This window comes from Carya illinoinensis, chromosome 15, assembly GCF_018687715.1.
Source record: "Carya illinoinensis cultivar Pawnee chromosome 15, C.illinoinensisPawnee_v1, whole genome shotgun sequence".
In the NCBI taxonomy this organism is placed as follows: domain Eukaryota; kingdom Viridiplantae; phylum Streptophyta; class Magnoliopsida; order Fagales; family Juglandaceae; genus Carya; species Carya illinoinensis.
In genome coordinates, this window is record NC_056766.1 from 29,245,302 (window position 1) to 29,260,705 (window position 15,404).

A 15,404-nucleotide genomic window follows, 5' to 3' on the forward strand; every position below is an offset into this window, starting at 1 on the left:
AATAAATGACATTTAGAGAAATAAATTTTTTGTAAGTTTTTTTTAAATAATTTAATATTTTTCTTATTTATTTTATATCTTAATATTCTCCCCACTTGTGAATTAGATTCCTCTTAATAAATGAATTCATATATTTAATAATATAAGATAAAGCGTAGAATTAAGATTCATAATCAAAATAGAAGTTTTGATATTATGGAAAGAAAAATTCTATACACCATATTACCATCTTATTTTTATCTCATAAAATATGATGTGGCGTATTTATCATCGTTGAATGATCATTTATTACATATTTTTTTATTATTTAATAGTGATAAATGAGTCACATTTTACTTAATAGAATGAGAGTGTGTTGTATAGCATTATTCCTATATAAAATTATCATTTATTTAAAAAAAATGTAAGGAGATTAAAAGAGTTAATTTTTGTTGTATAACTTCGTGAGAATGACGATTGCAATGGAAACATGGAAAAATGGGTCATTTCTCTGTTACACACATGCTTGGAGTCAAGCAGCAAAGCACGACACGATTTCCACAGTCCTTCTGCGTGTTTGACATGATCAGAGACTCGACTTTCCAGTTTCCACAGCTTGGAAAATTATGCGCAACGTCCGGTTGGTACGGCACGGCGAGGCACCAAAGTTACTTCTTATATATACATCTCTCGTGTCAGAAGCAGAGATCGAAAACCATTTCCTTTTGAGTATCAGCCATGGCTGTACGTGCCAAACATGTGCTTCTAATTGCAGCTCTCGTGGTTATGGCCTTGATCTGCACCGCAGATGCCTTGAAATCCAAACGTATACGTATCCAATTCTACATGCACGACATCGTCGGTGGCCCGAACCCGACTGCCGTCCGGGTTGCCGGCCGGATGACCAACTACACAGGCTCGGACCCAATTGCAACCATGTTCGGGTCTGTTTCCGTTTTGGACAACCCTCTGACAGTCACACCGGAACCGAATTCAACCGTGATTGGACGCGCACAAGGGATCTATGCTGCGTCCTCACAGCACAGAGAGTTCAGCCTTCTCATGACGCTCACATATGTCTTCATCAGTGGACCGTACAACGGCAGCACGTTTAGCGTGGTTGGCCGGAATCCGGTGATGAGCGAGGTCAGAGAAATGCCAGTTGTTGGAGGCACAGGGATTTTTCGGCTTGCTCGTGGATACTGCTTTGCTAGGACTTACTCTCTGGACCGGATGGACGCCATAATTGGATACAATGTGACACTTTATACAAAACCAAAATCCGATAATCATTATCACTAATAATGGAGAGTTGAATCTGATCGATAATTTTGTATCTGTAATAGAGTAATGTTATTTGTCGTCTTTATAAATTCTAGAATGCAAGGACATGTCCATTTCTTTTATAATTAAGAGGTGAATTGCTATAATTTCTGTATTTGGTTCAGCTAGCCTTGTATTAAACCTTTGTGTTTTCCACTTTATTAGAGAATAATAAGGTCAGAATTTAGAGGTATTATTATTTGCAACAATCAAGAACGAAATTGTGGGCAGTTGCCAACTGTGACTTCCCAATATTCTCTCCTTTTAACCATGTTTAGAAAACACAACCGACTCATTCATTACTCATCATGCATTAACACTGTAACTCCCTTGGTCATTGAAGTCCTTTTTCAAATTCAAATGGTCATTTCCCTCTCTCATACAACCCATTTCCTCTCTCTCTCACTCTATGATATCTCACACTGTACTTCAGCAGAGAAAAATAGGGTCGCAGAGAGGCAGATATATACAAAATGTGCACACCATGGACAATTCCAAAGCTTGTCAGATGGAGGGTGAGGGACTGGGTATCTTGTTTCTTGGCTTGCAGGTTTCCTTTAGGTAACCAATATTAACTTTCTCATTTTTCTTTTTCTTGCATGGTTCTTTTGTCTAATTATTTTCTTCTCAGTTTCTTTCTTGTTGAGCCATTTTCTGGGTACTGAGCTTTACGCCAACAGAATGGAAAACCAACCATTTTTAAGCATATACACAATCCGTCACCAAGTTTTAGCATATTCCTTCATGTCATTCTGGCATTTATATATTCTGTCTTTTCCAGATGATGAATCGAATGATGCATATCGATCTTCTGCACCTCAAAAACTGCCAAGAAAAAACTTGGGTTTCGACGCAAAGGGTACTGAGAGTAGAGTCATGAATCAAACTAGCAAGAAGAAGTCACGGCACAAAAGTCGACGTAGTAAAGAGAGACAATCAAAACTCAGTTCCACACAAACTAAAGATGCCATTTCAGTAGAAAATGGCTCTGTCGACGACTCTTGCTGGCCACATTTTTCAGATGAAGACTACATAGTCTTCTGTTTTAGGGAGGATGGAGCATTCGACGTAGTCAAGGATGGAAAGCCAGAAACTTCCAACCGCTTTGACTGCATGTCCAGAAGTTCCAGAACTGTAAACCGAAAGGTTAGCCAAAGTGCTGTTTTTCTACTATATCTTTAAAAGCTGAGACAGGAAAAGAAGAATGAGAAATAGAAAGAAAATTCTTTTTGATTGGTAGCTTTTATTTTCTTTTGGGTTTGGACAAACAGCTTAATTATGGTGAGGAAGCAAAAACAGTGGTAGAAAGGTGCAGTAATGTTGGGGAAAAGTTGAATAATAATAATAAAGATGGAAATGATATCTGCCCAACAAATGATGGAGATGGTATGATCTCTGACCAAAAGGTAAGAGTGCTGCCTTTTTCTGTTGAATTCCCATTGAAAAAGGGTCTTTTTAGAAGCTCGTATAACCAAAAGATTCGGAAGACTTTACCACTTTTGACCATGTTTTTCTTCTCTGTTCTCACAAATATGAGTGGTTAAAACAACGTGTCCTTGGTTGTGGTTATTGATAGGATGATGAAGAAGAAGACTGCATATATTGGGATACAGAATCGCCTAGAAACAGCATCAGAAGGAGATCATCTCAAATGGAGGATCAGCTTGAAGACCGTGGCATGGTTTCAGTTGAATCAAGTGAATCCAATCAATCAGATCGCAGCACAGGCTCTTTTGCCTTCCCTGTGTAAGTTGGAGATCCTTTCTGTTACATCAAATTGAAGTGTTTTCTTGCCAAGAACATTAAGAATTGAAGTTTAAATTAGCAACATGTCTAGAAATTGTTGTGAACTTGGTAAAAACCATGCATGCAGGTTGGGTTGGGAGTGGATGGGTAGTCCAGTGCAAATGCCAAAATCAGAGGGCCTGCAGTTAAGGAAGCACAAGGCTCGTTGTGTGGGCTTTCAGTGTTTTAGAAACTGAAAGTTTAGCAACATTTCTGTCTCTGTTCTTCCTCAAGTTTCCTGGGCCCCCCCAGACATGTATAGGACTGGCTTGAACATGAAGAAATTTAACTAGTGATTATCATTCATTCCAAGAACTACGAATGTTCTTCAGATTTTCCAAACATACATGAAATTAATCCCACTCGGATAGTACCATTCTGATTCTTGGATATGTTTTTCCTGTCTTTGTAATAGCAATTAGGCCCATCAGCCAAGTAAGCATTAATGCCTTTTAAATGCTAACAAAAGTAGTTCCACATGCATTCCAAATCCAAGCCAAAGAATATGGCATTCACTCAAAAACTTATAAACCATGGGATTAGTCCTTAATTAGATCAACGTGATCATAAGCCCAGCACCCGTCCCTCAAGCGCAGGCATTCAACCTAGCTAAGTTGTACCATTTTTGCTAACTATGCCAAACTAGCTTGTACAAAACTATAGTGTTTTAAAACCATGGTGGAAAATACTTGGCTGATCACACAAAGTCGATCTGTGCGTGGGAAACGAGCCGCACGTGGAAAATACTTGGCTGATATTCTGAAAGAATTAAAGTTAATTACATGGCTATTATTGCATAGCATGAGCGGCACGTGAGTTATACGCATATTGATCTTTTGATGACAATGTTGCTTAATTTTTGAAGATCAACATGAACTAGAGAGTACGATAGTGTGATACGTGTGAGCGGAAGGTTGCCAAAAAGGCATAAATCGGGTTCAATCATATCTTTATATATATAAAGTAGCTATTTAACGGAATTTTGTTAGTTTAACGATTTTTGTTGTTTTACTGTTAAAACTAACGTCATTAGTTACATGAATAAATTAAAGTAACTCTCTTTCTCTTCTTAAAATTTCTTACTTTTTTAATCTCTCTCCCCAATCACTTATGAATAAATTCATAGTTATTAAAATTTATGCAGCATGCATCGATCCTGTAACCTATGCATTGACGATCATTTATTTAGGAGGTATATTAGATATCTATATATATATATATATATTATATATATCTATATAAATTATATAAATATATATTGTATATTCTATTATATATATAATATTTTATATAAATTATAATTTATATATGTGATTTAAAATCTCTATTCATTCCTTATATAAACAAAGAGAAATGTAAAATAATTAAGTTTAAATCTATTTACCAACTACATTTACAAATACAATTATTCCAATAAAATATTATTTATTTATCAATTTAAATTCATTATGAAACATTAAAATCAAATAATAATATCTTATAAAAACTTTTGTATTTTATTTCTTTATAAAAATTATATCACTTTTTAAAAATAATTGCTTTATTAAACTAAGAAAACGTACTCTGCGCGTTGCCTTACTATTAACGATTTATCTCTTGCGCTGCACAGTTTTGATTCAAGATTCGTTTTAATTCTAAATGTTTTAAAATTGATTTAAGTTTATCTTACTATTTGATGTTAGAATATATTTTGTTTTTCTAAAAACATTTCATTATTAATCAAAATTTTTTTCTTAATAAAAACAATATTAATTCTTAAAAATAATATTTCTATATATAATTGGGCGAACGTCACTTGGACGTTGCCCAACTACTAGTCATTAGGATAAAAGCAAATAAAAGAAGTTACATATTACAAAAATGCCATATATGTATTGTTTCTTTAAAAGAAATAAACAAATAAACAGTGAAAAATTAAACGCATTAGTCGATATTATCCTGTATTTATACATGAACATAAAATCTATTTATATAAATATATAAAGTTTCAAATTTTGGTATCAGCATATTAAAATTGTAACCATCAACTTGTTTATATTACAAATAAGTCTATTTTCGTCGCAAATAGTCGTAAATAATCCGTCACAAATATTCATTTTTCTTGTACTTATTTCTTTTACAAATGAAACATATATAATGCATATTTGATATTAATACAAATATTCATTCAAACCCACAAAAGAAGTTGAACAATCAAACTTTCAAGCTAACAGTTTCTTCTATTTTGGGGTAATTCTTCAGTAAGAAAATTCATGTCTCATGAACTTCCACAAGAATTGGGCTCTGCCCATGTTTACATTACAATCAGTACAGCATACGGAGAGTTGGTACAACAAGCCCACCTCATACGTAATAACCATGCACCAACTACCTAAGCGAAGTCCTAACCAATTAGACTATAAAAATAAGATAAATTATATTTGCAATTTTAAGTATCCAAATGTCATTGGATTATTTTGAAAAAAATAAATAAATTTAAGACTCATATGAAAAGAAAATTAATTTTTTAAGAGTAGACCTGGCTCTTTTTTAAAACGACTGTACGACACTTGCATACTTCACAACTGTATATAGCATTACTCATTAAAATAATAATTTTATGTGAGATCAAGTCCTTAAATTCATGATTTTATCACACCACAAATCCTAGTAATCTTTCTGATTTTTTGTGGTTAATGTCCGCTGATTTTCAAAAAAAATTAGAATGTTGTTGCAACTAACAATTTGTACATACAAATATGCGGTGAAAATGCAGATGAATTACTTACCTTGAACCCTAGTCTTCATTGAATGTTCTCTCACTTGAGTTCGGAAATGATTCTTCTTTCTTATCGATCCTTGTTAGCCGGCCTCGAGGATAGAGTACTACAAATTAGACTTGGAATTATCATGTTAAGTTGGGGACCATTCCCTTTCTATTTATGATAGTGTTGACACCTTCCATCAAAGATGCAACACTTGTTAGGTATCATTTATAGATCATATGATCTTTTCTAAGGAGTTGCGCGCCTCTTAATGATCTAAATTTCATAACAAAAATTTTATGTGCAGTCAGTTTTACATACTCTTTTGTGCATTTCACTGATGTGATTAATTGAGTATTAAAAAAATTGATCCAACTAAGACAAACTAAAACAAACATCATAATATATGTAAGGACCACATGTTAGTATAAAAGAGATTTAAAAAATATTGCTAATTTTTAACCTAATAGAAAAATGGTTGTACGAACAAGATAAATATATGTTCTAATTTGAAATCAGCTCCAGCTTCAATATCCTTGTTCAAACTTGGCTTGTTTAAAGAATATTTTGAGCTCAAAATTGTTTTTTTTTTTTTTTTAAAGGAGATGATTTTCCTTTAACTTCTCAAACAAATAGTTTGGATAGATAAATTAACTTAGAAATTTTTTTAATTTAATAATATGGATAAAAAAGTTTAATACATAAGATAAATACAATAGATAAATCTTTTTCGAGTCCAATTATTCAATATATAATATTGAAGTTAATAATTACAAAAGTGAAGTAGGAAGCGAGAAGTTAATCTTCGAGCATATTATACGTAGTATATGCATATAAGGCCACAACTGAGCTGCCTCAACAGATGACCAAAAAGAATATTCCAGAAGGCACTGAAGGTGACTCTGGACGTGCTCATGCTTAATCAAATAGAGTGGTCCCAGTTTGTTATTAAATTCACATGAAATTCTCTTCAAATGTGGTGATAAATGCACTGATTGAGTTGTATAAATAGAGCCTCAGGCTCTTGTAACTATTCATGGAAAATATTTACGTTTAGAAATGTCAAACCCTTTGTGGCAATTCTTCATACACTTGTTGTGCTCTTCTTAATCTCTTTATGGTATCTAGAGCCCCTTAGGACAAATGTCCAATTTTATTATTTTTTTTTTTTTTTAACAACATGACCTCCAAAACAACCACCGATTCTATCCCTCCCTCCATTGTTTCTTCCGCTACCCATTTCATAACTATCAAGTTATCTACTCACAATTACCTTCTCTGGCGTGCGCAGGTCGTTGCCTTCCTCAAATCTCATCAGCTTTATTCCCATATTGATGGCTCGGTTCCACCCCCACCCCCCATTGTTAATGATGCTCCTAATCCTCATCATGCTCGTTGGCTCCACCACGATCAGCTTATAATTTCGGCCCTTTACTCTTCCCTTACAGACTCTGCTCTCTCCCATGTGCTTGATTGCACCTCCTCTCGTCATATTTGGGTCACCCTCCGGGATCTCTACGCTGCCCAGTCCTCTGCCCATGTGATCCAAACCCAATTTCAATTAGCTACTCTTAAGAAGGGCTCTGAATCCATTGCTGATTATTATAATCGAGCTACATCTATGGCTGCCTCTCTTGCAGTGGTTAGTCACCCCCTTTCTCCCTCTCAATTTTCTTTATATCTTTTAGCAGGACTTGGCTCCAACTATGAGTCTGTAGTTTCTGCTATAACCACTCGACCAGACCCCCTTTCTCCACAACAAATATACAGCTATCTTCTGAACCATGAAGCCCGTTTGACTCATCAACTCAATACTCTACTTTCTGGTTCCTCTATTTCTTCTAATGCTACATCCTTTCGTTCCTCTAACCATGGACGAAATTCTGCTTCAAATAGAGGTGGTCGACAAGGTCATGGGCAGAATGGTCAATTTTTCAATTCCTCATGCCCAACATGTCAAGTCTGTCACAGGCAGGGCCATACTGCTGCCACATGCTATCATCGGTATGAAAGAAATGTCCAGCCATCCTCCACTTATACAGCCAACCTCACCACCACTTCTCTCAACCCGTCACCCTCCATCAATTCTTGGTTCCCAGACACGGCTGTTACCAACCATTTCACCTCTGATTTTGTTAATCTCTCCCTAGAATCGACTCCATACAGTGGTCTAGACAGTGTCAGGATCGGGGATGGCTCATCACTTCTGATTCATAACACTGGTTCTAGTCAATTTCTTACTTCTTCTGGCACTTATTTTCTCAATAAAATACTTCATGTTCCCTCTATTACTAAAAATCTTCTCTCTGTGCGTCAATTTTGTCTTGACAATCCTATTTACTTTGAATTTCATGCTTATTTTTTTGTTGAGAAGGACTCTCGCACTCGGATGGAACTTCTTCGGGGCAATGTGGATAATGGACTCTATGTTCTACCGGTGTCGTCGCCTAAATTGGAATTCTCTTCTTCTCCTATGGCCTACTTGGACGAACGAACCACCTCCTCCATTCGGCATGCTCGTCTCGGACATCCTAACTACAAGACTACCAAGTATACCTTGAGTCACTTTCATCTTCCTTTTACTCACAGCTCCCTCATCTCCCCCTACCCTTCATGTATTCAAGCTAAGAGTCACGATCTTCCTCATCCCCCCCTTCACCCTCTGTTTCTACCAAGCCTTTTGAATTATTGTTCTTAGATTTGTGGGGACCAGCACTTGTGCTTTCCTCCTTAGGATGTCGCTTTTATTTTTCAATAGTGGATGACTTTAGCAAATATATTTGGATGTTTCCTCTTCAAACCAAATCTAGTGTTCCCTCTATTTTTCTTGCTTTTCTCAAGTATGTTACTAATACTTTCTCTACTAATATTTGTGCTGTCCAATCAGACTGGTGGGGCGAATTTCGCCCTCTCAAATATGTTCTTCATTCTCTTGGTATTTCGCATAGGGTCACTTGTCCCTACTCTCATGCTCAAAATGGCACCGTTGAGAGACGCCACCATCACATTGTTGAGACGGGATTATCTCTAATGGCTCATGCTTCTATTCCACAAAAATTTTGGGTTGAAGCGTTTCAAACAACAGTCTATTTAATTAATCGCATGCCATCACCTATTCTTAATCACTCATCCCCTTTTCAAAAATTGTTTCAAAAAATTCTAGATTATACCTCGAGTCTTTGGTGTGGCATGCTAGCCCAATCTCCAACCCTTCAATAAACATAAAATGGACCTTTGCTCTCAACGTTGTGTCTTCATGGGCTATAGCCCAGATCATAAAAGGGTATATTTGTCTTCACTTGCCTCCAGGCCGGACCTATATATCTCGTGATGTTGTATTTTCTGAAACTGAATTTCCTTACGCAACACTCAGTTCACATTCGGCCCCCTCTACGTCTAGCCCACCCGCTCCCTCATCTCTTTTTATTTTACCTGACCACTCTCATTCAGACCCAACCTCAAACACACGCCCAGATCCTTCCCTAGATCTTGGTCTATCCCAATCCCTCTCAGATTCCTCCACTCCAGATTCCCCCTTAAGCCCATCCCACTCGGACTCAGCCTCACCCACTAGCCCAGATTACCCTACCCGAACACCAGACCCATCGCCCATACTTCAGCCTTCACTTACTGCCTCTTTATCGTCTCCTTCGATTCCCAACCCTAACATTCTTAACTCTCCAACGCCGCCTCTCTGTTCCACGCTACATCCCTCCGAAAATGTCTCTTTAATCCCGGTACTTTCTGAATCTTCTTCTCACCGTTCAAACTCATCCCTGGATCCTATGGTCACCCGATCAAAATCTTCCGTTCACTGCCCTCTAATCCGAATGGATGGCACCGTTCCCTAACCGCCCAAAAAGCCATTGGCTTCTCTCACTCTGTCCTCATCTCCAGTGGTTCCTGAAGAACTTTCCTCATATACTGAAGCTTCCAAATATCCTGAATGCGCGAGCTGCTATGGCTGCCGAATTTCAAGCCCTTCTAGCCAACAATACTTGGGTTCTTGTTCCTAAATCTTCCTCTACAAATTTCCTTGGCTCTAAATGGGTCTTAAAGACCAAACGAAGAGCTGATGGAACCCTAGAACGACAAAAGACTCATTTGGTGGCCAAGGGCTTTCATCAACAACCTGGGATCGATTACTCGGAGACCTTCAGTCCCGTAGTAAAGCCTATCACGATTCGGTTAATCCTTTCTCTGGCCGTGACTTCCAATTGGGTGTTGCATCAATTGGACATTCGGAATGCATTTTTGCATGGTGACCTCGAAGAAGATGTTTACATGCAACAGCTATCCGGGTTCGTGAATCCCGACCTCCCCACTCATATCTGTAAGTTAACCAAATCTATTTATGGATTGAAACAAGCCCCTCGGGCTTGGTTCTTGTAAACTCACTTATCATTTGTTTTCACTTGGTTTTCACTGTTCGAAATTTGACTCTTCATTGTTCATACGGTGTGCTGCCTCTGTTTCCATGTATGTCTTAATCTGCGTAGATGACATTGTAGTCACCTGTTCTCATGCTCATTTGATCATTGAATTTATGTTTGAACTTGGTACTATGTTTCCTATTAAAGACCTTGGACTATTGCATTATTTTTTGCATAGAAGTCACCTGAAAGCCATCTGGCTTATATCTCTCTCAGTCTAAATATATTGCTGATCTCCTTGTCCGAACTAATATGCATCAAGCTAGAGCCATGTCTACCCCTATGTGTTCATCGATTAAACTCAATTCACTGGATGGTTCCTCTTTTGATGATCCTCATCTTTATCGCAGTGTGGTAGGCAGTGTTCAGTATCTTGCCTTTACTAGGCCATATATCTCTTTTGTTGTCAATAGAGTCTACCAATAGATGAATTATCCACAGCTGCCCCACTGGCAAGCCGTTAAAAGAATTTTGCGTTATCTTAATCATACTCAGCACTATGGTCTTCATTTCAGTCCGCAGTCTTCCTTCCATTTAAATGCTTTCTCTGATGCTAACTGGGCTGGTTGCCCTGATGATCGTCGATCTACAGGAGGTTTTTGCATTTGCTTTGGTACCCACCTCTTTTCTTGGAGCTCTAAGAAACAACCAACGATTGCACGTTCCTCAACCAAGGCCGAATACAAAGCTGTTGCCAATACTGCATCTGAACTCATTTGGCTACAATCTCTTTTCAAAGAGCTTGGTGTGAGCCTTAAGGCTGCCCCCACACTCTGGTGTGATAATTTAGGGGCCACATATCTTTCTCATAATCCAGTTCTTCATGCTAGAACTAAACACATTGAACTTGATTATCATTTTGTTAGAGAACGTGTGGCTAACAAATCTCTTCAAGTCTCCTTTGTCTCCTCTAAAGATCAGGTTGCAGATGTGTTTACCAAGCCCCTCTCTTCCTCTCGGTTTGCTCACCTTTGATCCAATCTCACAATTGTTCATGCTTGGATCACGGGGAGTATTAAGGCCACAACTGAACTGCCTCAAAAATGACCAAAGAGAATATTCCAGAAGGCACTAAAGGTGCCTTTGGACGTGCTGATGCTTAATCAAATAGAGTGATCGCAGTTTGTTATTAAATTCACATGAAATTCTCTTCAAATGTGGTGATAAATGCACTGATTGAGTTGTATAAATAAGGCCTCAAGCTCTTGTAACTATTCATGGAAAATATTTACGTTTAGAAATGTCAAGCCCTTCGTGGCAATTCTTCATACACTTGTTGTGCTCTTCTTAGTCTCTTTAATGCTAAGTCCTACGTACTTCTAGCTACACAATACACTATTTTTTAAATAGAAATATAAATATCTTATAGTAGATGTTGATGCATTTTTCGGTATTGCTGGAGCCCAACAATGCAAATTAATGGCCTACGATCGCTTGACAGTTGATACAATACTCTTGCATTCATCCATGGAAGTCAATAATAAATCAACTCTAAATAAGAGAGACACACGCAGATTTACGTGATTCGGTATAAAAACTTATTGTAAATGTAATTTATGTTTGGTTAGGATTATATGAGTCTGTATTTAAATTTGAATTATGGATGAATGTAATTTTTAATAAGACTCTAGGATTGCATCCGATAAGGATGAGTATTTGTATAGAAGTTATCTAATAAGGATAAGTGTTCGAGTTGTAACTCTTATCAAATTTTGCTAATATTATAAGATAAGAGTCTACAAGAGTCCTATGTATGTTTCGAGTCTAAGAGTATGTTGAAGAGATAAAGATACAAGCTTTATTAAAGAAACTAAAGCTAATTTAAACTCGATGCAATCCAGAAGAAATAATCCAGTCTGAGATGTTCACAAGTCATTAGCAACGTATCTATATGAGATTTTGGATAAACTTGTCAGCAGAGTCATTCTCCAAGTCAATCACTGCATTGCCTATTTGTAGATGAGTTGGCTGAGGGTTTAGGTGAACACTTGAACAATACATAATCACAAGCATTGAGAGCTTGAAGATCTAGGTAGAACTTCAAGAGATCGGGTTAGAAAAAATCCTTGAAAGAAGGATTTTCCATAAAACTCAATCCGTGAGATTAAGTGAGAGCATACTCCAAGGGGGAGTTGCCGTGTTCAAGATCACCCACTTGAGGTTCCAGTAGGAAAGACAAAGATTGGCGAATGTCAAAGGTTCTAACTACCTACTGCGGTAGAAGATAAGCAGGTTGCATGTCTTGGGTAAACGTGTCTAATTATAAAGGTTTTGTAAACATTTACTTGTAATACTCTCGATCAATAAAATTGGATTTCCTGGGTTTGGTTGCCCCGTATGGTTTTACCTTTGAGGAATTCTTTAAATGGTTTCCCTTCATAACCAAAGTATTGTGTTAATGTTTCGAATATTTTCTATTGATTACAAATTTGAGCTAATAGTTTTGTTCAGCATTAGCGTGCATAACCATGGGTACATTGGGAATTTCACTTCAGCCACTAGTGTTTGGGGGCAAACTCACTATGCTTAGCAATTTTTACAATCCTTCGTGGTCTCATGTATCCCTCAGTATAATGAAACTTGAAGAATAACCTTTTTCCTTCCAGAGAGAAGAATAAGTCAATCGAAGATCATTCCTTTCTCCAGAAGATCCCCTTTCCTTAGGCCTTTTTGGAGTGGTTGATTTCTACCAAATTTATGTCGCTTTCACATTTATGTGTCTAACTTAACTTCCTCTACTTTCTACTTTTTCTTTTCTTTTCTTCCTTCTTTGGTTTTGGTGATCCTTTCTTAGTAGACTGGGCTTATTTTATTTCATACCTAACAGATGTCTGCGATTCTTAAGATTGACTTGCCCAGCAATGAGGCATTCTTAAGGTTGACTTGCCCAGCAAGGAGGCCTTAAGTATCTTCAAGTTAATCATAGTAGAGATGGTCTATGGAAGCTGTAAAAAGGTGAATACTGGGGTTTTTGTTGTTATGTGATGCAATGAAGATCTCCAACGGCAAACCTCGAAGAGACATGTAAATCCCAGTGAGGGCCACTTTGGATGGGCCTTTAGGATGCTGGTTGTGTAAACGTATACATGATAACCGAGCATACTAATGGTCGATTGTGACCATTTAGTGATCATTGTGGAATGGGCATATCTCTGCTCTCGCTTTTGTTGGCGCTAGTGGATTCTTGCCCTTTTGGGGCGATTTCCCTTAGGTGTTGTTGTTTTGGCATTAAGTTTAAAGTTCATTGGTTGTAACCTCTCATTTAAATGGTAAGGGAGGTTGTCGACTCCCTATGTCCATCTTACGTGATTGTCGAGCCCATCAACTCATTCCTGAAGGCAATCCGCTCAAGGTGGTTATGGAGCTCAAAGGCCCATTCCTAAAGGTGACCCACCGGTGTCGATTATGGCAATAGTGTCAGCCTTGAACTGATGTGCGTTGCTAACACCTCTTGCTGAGGTCGCGGGAAATTAGCTCAATAGCTCTTTAGGCTAAGCTAATCCCGACCGCATGTGCATAGTTATCCCTTCATCACTCAGATAGGTGCGAGTATTAACCTTGATCGCATGCGTGTTGTTAACATTCAGTTTAGTAAGTAAGAAGGAGATTAGCTTGATCACTCTTTAGTGCTAGGCTAACCCTAGACCCATGAACCGCATGTTCATGGGTCGCCTTTTGTCACCCAGATGGATTCAAGTATTAACCTCAATCGCATGCATGTTGCTAACACTTGGCTTTGTAAATGTGTGGTAAATTTGATCAACTGCTTCTTAGGCTAGGCTAATGAATGTGGTGAGGGCAGCCTTTCATCGCCCGGATGGGTGGAGTGTTACCCTTGATTGCATGCACATTGCTAATAGGGTGTAAGGATTTCGGTCTAAACCAAACAAAATCGACTGGATCGACCAAGTGAGTATCCCAATGGAGCTTTGATTATTTTGGTGGAGGTTGTGATTGTTTTGAATGGAGGATGGGATTAGTTAGTGTTACGATTTTGTGAAATTGGTTTTGTATGATGGAATGAAGTTAGGGTTTCAAAAATCTGATTTGGGGATGAAACCAGAAACTCTATTTCATATTCACCCATAATTTGAAACTTAGATTTATGTTTTCTATCTAGCTTGGGGTTACAATCTAAATATAATGCTTGATTAGGGTTTCAATTTATAACCCTACACTTAATTGAAGTTTCTAATTGAAACCCAACTAGATTGGGGCCTCAATTTGAGATCCCAATTTAGTTTAGTTTCAATTTGGAACCCCACACCTGATTGGAGTTTGAAATTGAAACTCTAAATTAGATTGGGTCTCAAGTCTCAACTCCAGACCCCAATTTAGTTTAAGATCTTATTCGAAACTCCACACTTGATTAGGGCCTCAATTCGAGAGATAGCCTGCAGCATCCTGATATTTAGATTGGTAATTGGAGAAATTTGATATTAAAGGTTCGTGGAATGTAAATGCAATCAAGTATCCTATCCTTAGAGAGATAACTAGCAGTACTTTGTCCATTGCTATTGAACTTTGCGGATAGTTATGAGGTGGAGAGTGTTGATCATACTAGAAGCTATAAATTGCTCTTAATTCATTCCTTGCTTATATAGATTTTTTTATATTTATTTGGTAAACTTTATTTTGATTTCAATTGTTGTAGGGACAAGCTTAAAAAAAGAGGCTCCATCTAAATCTACTTCAGTCGCATATTGATAGTTTGATACACCATTGGTCTGTTAATTCATTTTTTTGTATTTTGTACTTATGCTATTATTGTTTCATAATTGAAGTTTTTGTCCTTTTGAGACATCATATCCTCATTATTAAGGCCTAAAAGTAGTCCCAAATGAGAGAAAGATCCATTCCTAGCCTCGTTGAGGTTGTCCGATGCTTCAATTGGTGTTGTGTGGAGCCCCCAGCAGTGGTCCGGTGAGGTTGTATGGTGTTCTTGTGTACGTTCATGACATTGAATAGTATTTAAATGCAGAGATAATAAATAGAGGGAGATACAAAGATTTATGTGGTTCGACACTTGGTCTACGTTCGCGATGGTTCAGGGAGGAGAAAATCCACTACAATATGCTTGTTTACGATCTCTCATGATCTCTTGTCTTCACTATATGATAGAGATCTGAGTTCTATCCTC

General features: G+C 37.5%; 2 protein-coding genes across 3 annotated transcripts; both read left to right on the forward strand.

Moving 5' to 3' along the window:
* The first annotated feature begins 486 nt into the window (after positions 1-486).
* LOC122295704 (dirigent protein 22-like) lies at positions 487-1,495 on the forward strand. Its single transcript, XM_043104794.1, has one exon. It carries the CDS (start codon positions 718-720, stop codon positions 1,279-1,281), a length of 564 nt encoding a protein of 187 aa, XP_042960728.1. The 5' UTR covers positions 487-717; the 3' UTR covers positions 1,282-1,495.
* Positions 1,496-1,633: 138 nt separating this feature from the next.
* LOC122295703 (protein BREAKING OF ASYMMETRY IN THE STOMATAL LINEAGE) lies at positions 1,634-3,479 on the forward strand. Of its 2 annotated transcripts, XM_043104792.1 has the most exons (5): positions 1,634-1,863; positions 2,084-2,448; positions 2,574-2,708; positions 2,879-3,048; positions 3,176-3,479. In XM_043104792.1, the coding sequence occupies exons 1-5, from the start codon at positions 1,776-1,778 to the stop codon at positions 3,282-3,284; spliced, it is 867 nt and encodes a 288-aa protein (XP_042960726.1). In that variant the 5' UTR covers positions 1,634-1,775; the 3' UTR covers positions 3,285-3,479. The 2 variants fall into 2 exon arrangements, with proteins under 2 accessions (XP_042960726.1, XP_042960727.1); XM_043104793.1 differs by lacking the exon at positions 2,574-2,708.
* Positions 3,480-15,404: the final 11,925 nt, after the last annotated feature.

Coding starts and splice junctions, on each gene's coding strand:
- LOC122295704 (XM_043104794.1), top strand. CDS start 718: ATGGCTGTACGTGCCAAACATGTGCTTCTAATTGCAGCTCTCGTGGTT.
- LOC122295703 (XM_043104792.1), top strand. CDS start 1,776: ATGTGCACACCATGGACAATTCCAAAGCTTGTCAGATGGAGGGTGAGG. Junction 2,449..2,573: donor CCAGAACTGTAAACCGAAAG/GTTAGCCAAAGT, acceptor TTGGACAAACAG/CTTAATTATGGTGAGGAAGC. Junction 2,709..2,878: donor GTATGATCTCTGACCAAAAG/GTAAGAGTGCTG, acceptor GGTTATTGATAG/GATGATGAAGAAGAAGACTG.